The sequence below is a fragment of the Capricornis sumatraensis genome, chromosome 10 (assembly GCF_032405125.1).
Source record: "Capricornis sumatraensis isolate serow.1 chromosome 10, serow.2, whole genome shotgun sequence".
Classification (NCBI taxonomy): domain Eukaryota; kingdom Metazoa; phylum Chordata; class Mammalia; order Artiodactyla; family Bovidae; genus Capricornis; species Capricornis sumatraensis.
In genome coordinates, this window is record NC_091078.1 from 93,544,406 (window position 1) to 93,557,883 (window position 13,478).

Below are 13,478 nucleotides of genomic sequence, written 5' to 3' on the forward strand. Positions count from 1 at the left end.
ATAAAATAATGTTCAACTATATTATTAGAATTAATGAGTAATTTTTGCAAGATATTAAAATACAAGACAGATATTAAAAAACAATTATATTTCTATATACTAGTAACAGACAAAAATGGAAACTGAAAGATGTGATTTACAATAACATAAAAAACTTCAAATGTAACAGATATTTGCAGAGACACAAATCTTTATTGAAATAAGTTAAAATGAAGGAATATGCCTTGTTCATATAATGGAAGACTCATTGTTGTAAAGGTGTCAGTTCTTCCCAAACAAATCTGTAGATTTACTGCAACTCAAACACCAAAAAAAATTAGGTAGAAATTGACAAGCTGATTCAAATAAGTAAAACCTGACCTCAGCCTAATACCACAGATAGAGATTAACTCAGGGTGGATATTAGTTTTCAATATGAAAGGCTTCTAGAAAATAATATAGTAGTATTGATATATCTTATGACTTCTAGGGATAGGGAGAATTTGTTTAAAAATACAGAAAATTAATTAACCTTTTAATGGAAAAATATTGATGGATCAGAGTATATTGCAATTCATGACTTGTATTTATCAGACAACACCATCAAGAAAATGATATTTGTAATACAAGTAATTAGCAAACTGATAATCTAGAATATTGACTCAAAAGTTGGCAAAAAATTTAGGCATTCCCCAGAAGAAGAAGTCTAAGTGGCCAATAAAATATAAACATTCTCAACTCTATTAATAATAATACAAATTAAAATCACAGCAAGATAATATAATACATGCTTCAAGATGGTTAAAATGAAAAAAGCTGAAAATATAGTAATATTGGCTAGAATGTTGGAGCAAGAAGATTTCTTATATGCTATTGGAAGAGTACATTGGTGCAGCCACTTTGGGAAACAGCTTGGCCATATCTTTTTAAGAACTCATGTAGGTATGCATCAAGTGACATACGAATCTATTCTTATAATCATGACAGTGTTACTAGTAGTCTTCTAAAACTGTGAACTATCCAGAGTGCCTACTCCTAGAAGAATTAGAATGGATAAATTATGACATATGTGTATAATGGAACGTTATACAGGAGTGAGAAGAGATCAAGTACTGTTATGTGCAACAGCACAAATGAATCTCATAAGCAGTGTTGGGCAAGAAAAGTATTCACACTGCATAATTTTGCCCACATAGTGCTGAAACACAGACAGTGTTAAACTGTAGTGTTATAATTTAGGATAGTGATTACCTTTCAGGAATACAGCAGGTTAGTGATTAGAATAAAAAGGAAGTTTTACACAGGATGTATACTTTCCCTCTCTGGTTTCTCCTTTGCAGAAGCCCCCTCACTTCCCAGTGGTTATGATGGCCACATTGTATTTAATTGTTGTGTTTCCATGGGCTCCTCCAATGCATGACAGTTCCTCATTCTCTCCATCTTTCATGGTGTGGATACTTTTGAAGTGCAAATCATATACCAGGTATTAGGTTGGTACAAAAATAATTGCGGTCTTGCATTGTTGAACTTTGCTGTTTGATATCAGAATATGTTCTTTTATAAATGTGGTTATGTTATACATCATTTTAATACACTTTTCTCACTTTATTTTTTTTTGCTAGTGACTTATTATTTGCTGTTTATTTTATATTTATTTTAAACTAGGGAAATGATGTTAGATGAAAGGCAGATTCGAGCAGTTCTCTTATTCGAGTTCAAAATGGGTCATAAAGCAGCAGAGACAACTCACAACATCAACAACACATTTGGCCCAGAAACTGCTAACGAATGTATATTGCAGTAGTGATTCAAGAAGTTTTGCAAAGGAGGTGAGAGCCTTAAAGATGAGGAGCTTTAAGCCGCTGCACTTCTCAGTGACTAGCCGTCGGAAGTTGACAATGACCAATTGAGAGGATCATCAAAGCTCATGCTCTTAAAACTACACGAGAAATTGCCAGACTTCAGTGTCGACCATTCTATATTCATTTGGCATTTGAAGAAAATTGGAAAGGTGAAAAAGCTTGGTAAGTGGGTGCCTTGTGAGATGACCACAAATCAAAATACTGTCATTTTGAAGTGTCATCTTCTCTTATTCTGTGCAGTAGTGAATCACTTCTTGATTGGATTGTGATGTGCGATGAAAAATGGATTTTATACAACCGGTGATGACCAACTCAGTGACTGGACTGAGGAGAAGCTCCAAAGCACTTCCCAAAGCCAAACTTGCACCCAAGAAAGGTGATGCTCACTGTTTGGTGAACTGCTGCCTGTCTGATCATTACAGCTTTCTGAATCCTGGCAAAACCATTACATCTGAGACGTATGCTCAGCCATTCGATGAGATGCACTGAAGACTCACGAGAGTCGAACACGACTGAGCAACTGAACTGAACTGCACTGAAAACTGCAATGCTTGCAACTGGTGTTGGTCAACAGAATGGGCCCAATTCTCCTCCACAGCAACACCTGACCACACGTCGCACAACCAGCATTGGGCTACGAAGATTTTACCTCGTCTGCCTTATTCACTTAACTGCTTGCCAACCAGCTACCACTTCTTGAACATCTTGACAACTTTTTGCAGGGGAAATGCTTCCACAACCAGCAGGAGGCAGAAAATGCTTTCCAAGAGTTTGTTGAATCCCACAGCATGGATTTTTGTGCTACAGGAATAAGCAAACTTATTCCTCATTGGCAAAAATGTGTTGATTGTAATGATTCCTATTTTGATTAATAAAGATATGTTTGAACCTAGTTATAATGATTTAAAATTCATTGGTCCAAAACCGCAATTACTTTTTCACCAACTTAAATGGTTTAGGTTTTGAGTTAGGCTTTGGTTTTTCTTGTGATTAGCTTGAATTTATGCATTTTGGTTTATTCACTTCTTTATCCCACAGTAAGAAACCTGGCTCTCATTATTTGGTACATACATACAGGATTTTCAGAATTGCAGACTGCAACGTTTGTGACTGTATAATTTGTCATTTAAATTTGGGCACTTTTGAAAGAAATAGGAGGCATTATTAGTTATTATTCAAAGATAACCAGTGTAAACACAGACTGTTTTAGGGAAACTGGGAAATATGGCTTCCTCTGTATGGCACATATTATACATATTTATTATCAATATAACTTCTGTTTGTCCTTTACTTTTTCTAGCTTCATAAATTTTCTTTTGAATGATTAAGAAATCACTCTTGAAATCTTAACGTGTTGAAGGTTGTTAAAATGGTGAACATTCAGTGGTCTGTATGTTTAATAGAAAGCACATTCTATAATCATGATAGACAGCTTTCGTGGAATACTGAGTTCTCTTAAAGCTCCTTCAGGGTCGGTGGAACAGAACAGCATTGCTAGTCCCTGTTTTGTTTGGATCACTCCTATGAGTTAGAACTGAAATTTCTCAGATTTCCCTTGAGAAGATTTTATTGCATTTAGTGCTTTAGAATGATAAGCCTTAAATAATGTTGACCAAAGAAGTACTCATTAGATGTTCTTCTGGTGCTTAATAACATTTCCATGTTCAGGTGGACACACGTTTGCAGAATGGATTTGCTCCTGGGATGAAACTGGAGGTGGCTGTGAAAACTGATCCTGAAACCTACTGGGTTGCCACCATCATTACCACTTGTGAGCAGCTGCTCCTCCTCCGGTACGATGGCTACGGGGAGGATCGCAGAGCAGACTTCTGGTGTGACATCAGGAAGGCTGACCTCTATCCCATTGGGTGGTGTGAACAGAATAAAAAGACCCTCGAAGCCCCAGAAGGTAATGGCGATACGTCATATCAAGATGTGATGTGGTATTGATGTAGGAAAATTTAGGCTGTCCACAGTCTTAAGGTTTTCACATCTCCTAAGCACATTAGTCTTCCTAACTTCTTTGGGTTAGTATTGTGAATGAGAATATTTATAAGGAATAATACACATTTCCATTAAAAAAAATTATTTTCTGTGCTCCTTATAAGCCTCAATCTTATATGACATTCATAGGGAGCATCAGTTGTTTATCATCCTGTGGGTGTGTGAGGCTCTCTGAGTTTAACTTGTAGGTCTGGCTGTCTTAGAGTACATTGGGCCAGGTTGTTTCTCTTCCTGATTTTACTGTCCTCCCTCCTGTTACCTACAGACAGTCTGGGACCTGTGACCTTTTAAAATACACCAGCTGAAGCTCCCTTTCAGGAAAGAGCCCTACTGGGAGTAGAATCCAAATTAAGCAGGACAGAGACAATAGGACAAAAGAAAGAGAAGAGTCATATAAACATGGAAAAAGGAGAGAGATGCCTTAAGAAAATTCTAGACCTTATATGCTTTTCTTCCAGCTTCTTATTTTGTTATATTGATAATTTTAGATTTCCAGAAATATTCCAGATTTACAAAAATATAGAAAATTCTTGGGGCCTTATTGTCAGCTTTCCCCAAATGTCGGCATTGTACTACAGTTACTTTAGCCTCCTTTCCTCCCTCTCTGTCTTTGTCTCTCTCTTTTCTCTCTCTATGTCTCTCTCTCTCATACACACGCGCACACACACACACACACACACACACACACACACACACACACACACACATATGTATCTTTTTAATGAACCATTGAGAATCACTTGTAGACACAATGCCTTTTTTATTTATTTTTTTTCCTTTTTACTCTTAACATGAGAATATACCTCTAAAAATGGACATGGATGAACACAGTAAAATAATAAAATCAGGAAATTAGCTTTGATAGAATACTGTTATTTAATCTACAGAGCTTGTTCTGTTTTTATCAATAATATTTTTATAGTAAAATGTTTCTATAGTAAAAGAAAATTCCAAGTCATTTGTTACATTCATTTATCATGTCTCCTAAAGATTCCTTTAATCTGGGACAGTTCCTTAGTCTTTTGTTCCGAAGTCTTCCATGACTTTGACATCTTTGAAAGTTACGGGCCAGTTTACCCACTAATGTTCATTATGTCTTGGATCCAAAACATTCATTATTCCCCGTCTTTTCCTTGTCCAAGATTTCAGTATATTTGGCTGTCATCTTTTTAGTTTCCTTAACCTTTCTTTGTCTTCCTTGATGTTGACATTTTTGAGAAGTATAGGCCGATTATTTTTTAGCATGTCTCACAATTTAGGTTTGTCGGATGTTTACTTACATTCAGACTGTGGACATTTGGTAGGAAAAAATGCAGAAGTAATGCAGTATCCTTCTGGTGCATCATGTTACGAGACAACATGCTGTTAATTTGTCTGGTAACTAACTTGTGATATTAACTTTCATCACTTAAGTTGGTATATTCCAAATTTTTCCACTGTAAAATTACTTTTACTGTTTTTAATTAGTATCTTGTGGGATGATACCTTGAAATTATGTAAATATCTCATTAGTCTTCAAACATCACCCACTATTTTTGGCATCCATTGGTAATTTTTATCTGAAACAGTTATTACTCTAATACTTAGCAAATGGTTTTTTCTAATTCCTTCTACATTTCCTAATTGGCTTTCTACTACAGAAAGGGCTTTCCCTTTTCTCCTGTTTACACACATGCATTTGTGTATGCATCTGTATTTATGTAGATATGTCAGTGTACACTCATGAGTCTTATTCAGTGGATTACAGTCCTTGCTGTCATTATTTATTTTGATGATCACACTGTCCTAGATTTGGCCAGTGAACACCTCTTCAAACTGGCAGATATGTCCCTTGCTATGTTCCCATTATTCTTTGAGTAGTTTCTTGTTCAGGAAACTTTCCCCTACCTCAACCCTGAAATCAGCCATTTCTCTAGGAAGCCCTGGTGTGTGTTTGTTTTTTTTTCTTTTTGTATTTTGAAGGATGATATTTACAAATGAAGATCTGAGTGTTTAGAGTCCTGGGCTTTTGGTGGGCTTCTAGCTGATCATTAACATTCTGTGAAAAAACAATGTGAGAAAAAGTTCTGGAGACATGAAGTTACCTGGCCCACTATCTCAAGAGTATAGCAAAATTCACCTCATGTAAACATAAACAACAGGAAATGATTTCTGTCAAGTCTCATACAAGGTCAAGTTATTATAATTTTTTTAAAAAGTCAAAAAGGAAGAATAAAATCCTTCCAGAGAAACATAATCACAAAAGAGGTGAACACTGTGTCAGACAAAAACGTTTCAAAACAAGATAAAAGAAAATAGTAACTATGATAGAGCAGTGAGAAAAACCGTAAATAAAATTTATAAAAATTAGAAAATGAACTGACTGGAGAAAAGGAAGATTTGGAAAAAAAATAGAAGTTAGGCAAGAACTAAAGGTTTAAAAATAGTTGAAATGAAGACTAAGATGAAAACAGGAGTGACTCAAGCATGAGTAATTGAACAGAAAGAGAAGAGTAAAAAGAAGAAAAAGTTTTAATTAAAAGAAATAAAAAGGACTTGGAAAAAATAACATAGGTTGGCAAAAATAGACGTCCCTGAAGATAAGAACCAAAGCAATGAAATAATAAAATACTGTAAAGTACAATTTAAGAAAACTTTATGGAAATCAAATAGGACTTAAAAATACATATTGAAAGGTTTCACTATGTACATGGAGAAATCAAATGAGAATAGCTACATCAAGTTGTGTATTAAACTCTAAAGCAGAAATTGATCCCTTGATCATTTAGGCAAAAAATACGTAGGTTTCTTGAAAAGTTAAGAAAACAAGATTGTCACCAGACTGATTGACAGCATGCTTTATGCCAAAAGATGACAGGGTAACATATTTAAGAAGTTCAGTAAAAGAATATACAAGGCCAAGATTTTATGTTTAGCCAAACTGAGCTTCAGGTGTAAAGGCCACATGTGAACTGTTAGGAATATGTAGAGACCCAGGGAATATTGTTCCCATGAGCCCTTCCAAAGAAATCCACTAGAGAATGAGCTGCAGAAAATGAGACAAATGAAGAAATGTTAGTATGACAGTGGTTAGTGAAACCCTAAATGACTCTTGAGAGTCCCTTGGACTGCAAGGAAATCTAGCCAGTCCATTCTAAAGGAGATCAGTCCTGGATGTTCATTGGAAGGACTGATGCTAAAGCTAAAACTCCAATACTTTGGCCACCTCATGTGAAGAGTTGACTAATTGGAAAAGACTCTGATGCTGGGAGGGATTGGGAGCAGTAGGAAAAGGGGATGACAGAGGATGAGATGGCTGGATGGCATCACCGACTTGATGGACATGAGTTTGAGTGAACTCCGGGAGTTGGTGGTGGACAGGGAGGCCTGGCATGCTGTGATTCATGGGGTCGCAAAGAGTTGGACACGACTGAGCGACTGAACTGAACTGAAATGTATATATGGCTGTAGAACTTAAAGCTAAATGATGGTTATAAGAGAGACAATACACTGTGTAATGATACATGCTCTGACAACATAAATACAGTATAGCTGTAAAAAATATGGGACCACAGTGGAGAAAACAGGTAAATAGTGGTATAAGCTTATTCATCCTCCCTCCCCCTTTTAAAACAGGGTTATTGCCTAATAATTTAACTGATTACCTTTCGTGTGTGAACTGGCAGTAAAAGGCTGTTACATGAAATGAAATGCTGAAAGAGAGGAGAAGAAAGGAGGTTATCGCTAACTTTTAACGTTGTTTGTTAAAAAAAAGAGATAGAAAATAGTCTAAAATTAGAGAGGACTAGAATTGTTACATAAAGGTATTAGTATAAAGATAACCAGAAGGAAAAAAGAACCACAAACTTTTCTAAGTGCCAAAAGATAGATTTTAAAAAGGAAAAGTATACATTTAAATAAAATATATCACATAGTGAAAGACTATGTATCCGTACAGGTAATTTATGTAATATTAAACAGTAAGTCAGCATTGAGGCCATATCTTTGATAATGTAAATAAATTATGTTTATAAATAAATTATATATAAATTAATGGGCTTGCTCTTCTATTAAAAGTAAACAATTCAGGTTGGCTCACAAAGTAAAACCCACTTCTGTGCTATTACAGGAAACATACGTAAATGGAGATATTCTGAAAGAATAAACAGAAAAGGATGGACAAAGATACGTAGACCAGGTGCAAATAGAAAAGAAAGCAGGAGTCTCAGTCTTGATATCTGACAAAGGTGGAATTCAGATCAGAAAGCACTGTAAGAGACAAAGAAGGGTATTTTATTGTTACTTTTTTAATTGAAGTATAGTTGATTTACAATGTTGTGTTGGTTTCAAGTATTCAGCAGAGTGATTCAGTTATACATACACATATTATATAAATTCTTTTTAGGTTCTTTTCCATATAGGTTATTGCAAGATATTGAACATAGTTCCCTGTGCTATACAGTGGATCCTCATCGTTTCTCCGTTTTGTATGTGCTAATGTATATCTGTTAATCTCAAACTCCTAATTTATCCCTCCCTCCCCTTTGATAACTGTAAGTTTATTTTCTATGTCTGTGAGTCTGTTTCTGTTTTGTAAATAAGTTCCTTTGTATAAATTTTTTAGATTCCATGTAAAAGTGATATCATATGATATTTGTTTTTGACTTATGTCACTTAGTATGATAATCTCTTGGTCCATCCATGTTGCTACAGATGGCATTATTTCATTCTTTGTTATAACTGAGTAATATTCTGTTGTGTGTGTGTGACAATATATATCACCTTTCCAAAGACTACTTTATAGTGACAGAAGGTACAGTCATTAAAAGAAACAGAGTCTGTCTACATACATCAAAGGAGTGGTCTCCAGATACTTTGTCACATGAATAAAGAAAAATTCGTATTGAATGAGGGAGGAGGAGGATGTATGAATGTGTGTGTGAATTTGATTTTTTAAAAATGAAGGAATATTTTTTTAAATTGAACAACGGTTGAATATCAGTAAGGAACACACCATTTTAAAAAGGAGGGCATAGGATGAAGGGGACAAAGATAAAAGCCAGATTTTCTGAATGTAACTTACTTTGTAGATTAGAATTTTGAACCATGTAAATGTTCTATATAACTTGTGAAAAAAAGTTTTAAAAAATGCAAAAGCAAATAAAGAAATCTGTATTTGGAGCTTGTGAATTAACTACCCAAAATAGAAAAACTATTTCAGTGATTTTCAAATACAGTAATTTAAATGTATGTCCCTGTGGGGAAAGTTACCTGTGGGGAAAGAAGGGAATAGGATGAAGGGAACAAGGATAAAAGGCAGTTGTTGAAACTACCGTACATGGGGATTCATTATATTATTTTCTCTGCTTTTCGGTATGTTTGAAAATCTCCACAATAAAAAAATAAAGTAACTCATTTTTGGATAACATTATACTTACAGTGAGTTGGGCCCGTTCTCTTTTTTTTTTTGGATACAACTCATTGAACTAACCAGGAAGTAACTCTTATCTACAGGAGTATTATTTCTAAGCTCTCCAAGAATCAATATGTTGGGCTCTAACATATTAAAATGATAAATGCACCTCTAAACCATTTTCACAGACTTAGTTTTTCTGTATTCTGTGTGGTTTACTTTCTTTGCGTTTTGTGGCTGACAGTGTGATTCCATCATCTAGGCATCAGAGATAAAGTGTCTGACTGGGATGAGTTTCTACGGCAGACCCTGGCGGGAGCATGTAGTCCTCCTGTTCCGCTGCTAGAGGGCGTGAGTATTATTGCTTCCAGAATCAGGATGGAAAACTTCTAATCTTCCTGTTCAGGGAATCTTAAAATGGCTTGCTCATTTACCACTCTGAGTCAGATCAGCATTACTACGACAGACCCAGGGATAGGTCTTAAGGGGTGTAAACTTACCCTCAGAGGTTGTAAACTGGTGGCTTGCTCAGAGCCTAGAATGTTTTTGAATTAGTTGCAAACACATAAAACTCTATAGTTTTCCAGGTTCTTTCACGCAGCTTGGAAATGTGGCCTTTTTGAGCTCTCACTTGGAACTGAGCCAGGGTTGATTCTTTCAGTGTGGACATGTGTAACTCCCACACCAGGTGACTTGAGAGACCCCTTTGCTTTTTCCCAGAAGACCCTGGACCACTACCTACCTGCTTTTAGCAGTTCTTTTAAAGTGTAGCTTTTGGGCTTTTTGGTGAATATAGATTTCTTATTTTTGTGAAATGAATCTATTGCTTATGATGTTTCTAAGTTACATTTTGTCTCTTTCTGTTATACCAGCAACATTGTTTGTAGCATATGTGAAATGCAGTTTATGAAGGTTCCAATGTCTTTACATCCTTACCAACACCTGTTGTTCTGTTTTTGGCTATAGCTGTCCTATTGTGTGTAAAGTGGCTTCTCACTTTGAGTTGCATTTCCCTAATGACTAGTAATATTGAAAATCTTTCTATGTGCTTCTTTTTTGGAGAAACATCTGCTCATTTTAAAATTGGGCTATTTATCTTTTTATTATTGGCTTGTAAGAGTTCCTTATAAATTCAAATTACAAGTCTAGATCAAGATATATGATTTTTAAACTATTTTATCCAGCTTTGTAGATTGTTTTTTCACTTTCTTGATGATATTGTTTGTAGAACAAAAGTTTATTTCAATGTAGTCCAATTTATCTTTTTTTGCAAATCTAAGAAGGCTTTGCTTAACTCATGGTCATAAAAGTTGGCTCCTATATTCTGAATGCTTTATAGTTTTAACTCTTATAGATTTGATTCTGTGATCCATTCACAATTCCCCTTTTAGGCTTGATTGTTGAATTTGTTTCTAGGTGATCTTTATACACGCATACCTCGATTTATTGTGCTTCACTTTACTGTGCTTTACAGATACTGCAGTTTTTACAAATTGAAGCTCTGTGGTAACCCTCCTTTGAGCAAGTCTCTTGGCACTGTTTTTCCAGCAGTGTTTGCTTACTTTGTGTTTCTGTATTACATTTTGGTAATTCTCACAATGCTTCAAACTTTTTCATTATTATTATATTTGCATGATCTCTGATCAGTGATCTTTGATGTAACTATTGTATTAGTTTTTTTGTTCTGTATTTTTTAATTAAAGTTTATGCATTGTTTTTTTAGACATAATGCTGTGGCATACTTTTAATAGACTATAATACAAACTTAATTTTTATATACACCAAAAAATTAGTATGGTTCACTTTATTTCTATATTTACTTTATTGCTGTAGTCTGGAACTGAACCTGCAATATCTCAGAGGTGTGCCGGTACTCTGACACATTTAATTATGTGTAGTCAGGGTCTGGCTCACCACTCAGTATCATATGAACAAATGAATTAATCTGCTCTATAATGACTTTGATTCAGCCATTTTTATCTTCAGTTGTGAATGTGTGCCTTAATTCATGTGCTTTTGCACATATATAAATATGTAATTATCATAGAACAGTTCTTATGAGGAAAGAAATTAAGTTTGAACAGTAAGAAATGATTAAATGATGATATTGAAATCAACCTTTTTTATTTCTTTTTTCTAGTTTTTAGTAGTATATCTAAAGAATGAGAATTAAACTTTTCCTTTCCTTGAGTGAATTTAAAACGCTTACTCTGTTATTTGTAACAGCATTGTTGTGAAATGAGTAAAACATCAGAAATAACTGAAATCCCATCAGTATGTAAGTGGATAAACTACTGCCCAAGTATAATAGAGAATATCAATAAAGCAGATTAAAAGGATGAGGAAGATTTGTATGTGCTGTAATAGAAAGATAGCTATAAAATATTAAGTGCCACAAACACTGAAAAACAATATATAGTTTTCAAAAAATACAAGAGAGAAAAAAAGATAAGACATGGATGGATGTTGACTTGGGTGTAAACAACCTTTTCTCAGAGAGTGTTTGCCAAAGCATTTATCATGTTCTTTCCTGGAGGTGGGTTGTGGGCAATTTTGACTTTTGTCATGTTTGATTTTTTTTTTTTAATGATGATCATACTTGGCTTTTACAAAGACTAAGTAATGATGATATTTTAAAAATTCTTTCTAGATGAAACTGTGTAGCATAGTCCTAGAGATAGAAATCTTTTAGAATAGTTCTATTGCTTTATGGTAAATTTTCTTTAAGGTAGATATTTTCACATCACCAGAAATAATGCTATACAAACTTGTCTAATATTAGACGGTTCAGTGTCCCTGGCTTTGAATGGATAAAAATATAATAGCTAGTTTGAGTTCATTTAAAACTTGACTTTTAAAAATATTATGTTACCTCTCATAAAATCATTTTGCTTTTTTACCTATAGCTCCGTAATGGGAGGAATCCTTTAGATCTCATTGCTCCAGGTTCCAGGCTGGAATGTCAAGCTTTCCAGGACTCTTTAAGTACTTGGATTGTTACTGTGGTAGACAACATTGGGGGAAGGCTGAAGCTGCGTTATGAAGGACTTGAGGGTTCTGATAATGTTGAACATTGGTTGTATTACTTGGATCCGTTTCTTCATCATGTTGGTTGGGCTGCTCAACAAGGGTACGAGCTTCAACCCCCATCAGGTGAGGAGCAATACATTTTTCTTTTAATATTGGGCATTATTGTTTATTAATATCAGTGAGACTGAAAAATACATTATTCTGCATATTACAAAAGCCTTTGTTGATTTGCCTAATAGAAATATTATAAATGTATATGGAATATGTAAATGCCTTTTTTTTTTGGAGGGGGGAGCTTTGTTGCCTTAGTAATTTGCCACACATACTGATACACCTTTTGCCCCAGCTCTTACTGACTTCTGCCCTAAGTTATACTGACCCCTTACCAAAAGTTCTCTAAGAAAAGTTCTTAGAGAAAAAAAAAAAAGTAAGAAAAGTTCTCTAAGTAGCATTCAGATAGATATAGGAGTAGGACAGGTCTTGAGTTCAAAGCGGATTATTGATTAAAAGATATTCCAGTTTAAAAAAATAAAAAACTTAAAAACAAGATATTAAAATAGGAGTTAATGTTGAAATCACTCACATTCATTATTACATACCGTAATTTGGATGTTGTATTATTTTGTGGACTAGAGTAATCCTTATGGTCTCATGATAGGTGTTTTTACTCAACTACTAGGACACAAGGTACTGAAGTTGGAGTTCTCTGAGTAAAGATGGTATAAGTGGGCTTGAACCCCTCCCTTTTCCCAGGGGAAAGTGACTTTTTTGTTTATGTGAATGCTTTCAGAGCAGTTATAAAATTTGTAAGTTCTCACATCACTTAAAGCATCCTGTCTTGTTTTAACTAAAGCCATCAGACATCTGAAAAATGAAGCTGAGTGGCAAGAGATCTTGACCAAAGTGAAAGAGGAGGAAGAGCCATTACCATCTTATTTGTTTAAGGTAAAAACAAAAATGTAGTAGATAGGGACGTCTGCTCACAGTAGAGTACAGCAATTTGAGGGAGCTGCCAAGTGTGAAATAACCCCTGGTGTCAGTGAGAGCGCTGTGATGACTGAAGGAGACAAAGAGGTTTCAAGGCTGGAGTGATGATCATCCTTCCTTTTTACCTGAAGGTAGTCTAGGTTTTCTCCCGAATGCTCTTAAAGCGTTCTGAATCTTTTCTCCTCTGCTTTTAACTACATAGCCCTGACTTGTATTAAAATAAG

General features: G+C 34.9%; 1 protein-coding gene across 1 annotated transcript in view; it reads left to right on the forward strand.

Annotated features, from left to right (window-relative positions):
* The window catches only part of SFMBT1 (Scm like with four mbt domains 1), a 111,602-nt gene that overhangs the window by 73,539 nt on the left and 24,585 nt on the right, over positions 1 to 13,478 (forward strand). Inside the window, exons 4-7 of the mRNA XM_068981944.1 lie at positions 3,510 to 3,750; positions 9,500 to 9,588; positions 12,144 to 12,390; positions 13,121 to 13,212. Of these exons, the coding sequence (XP_068838045.1) occupies positions 3,510 to 3,750; positions 9,500 to 9,588; positions 12,144 to 12,390; positions 13,121 to 13,212 (669 nt within the window). The remainder of the gene's footprint in view (positions 1 to 3,509; positions 3,751 to 9,499; positions 9,589 to 12,143; positions 12,391 to 13,120; positions 13,213 to 13,478) is intronic.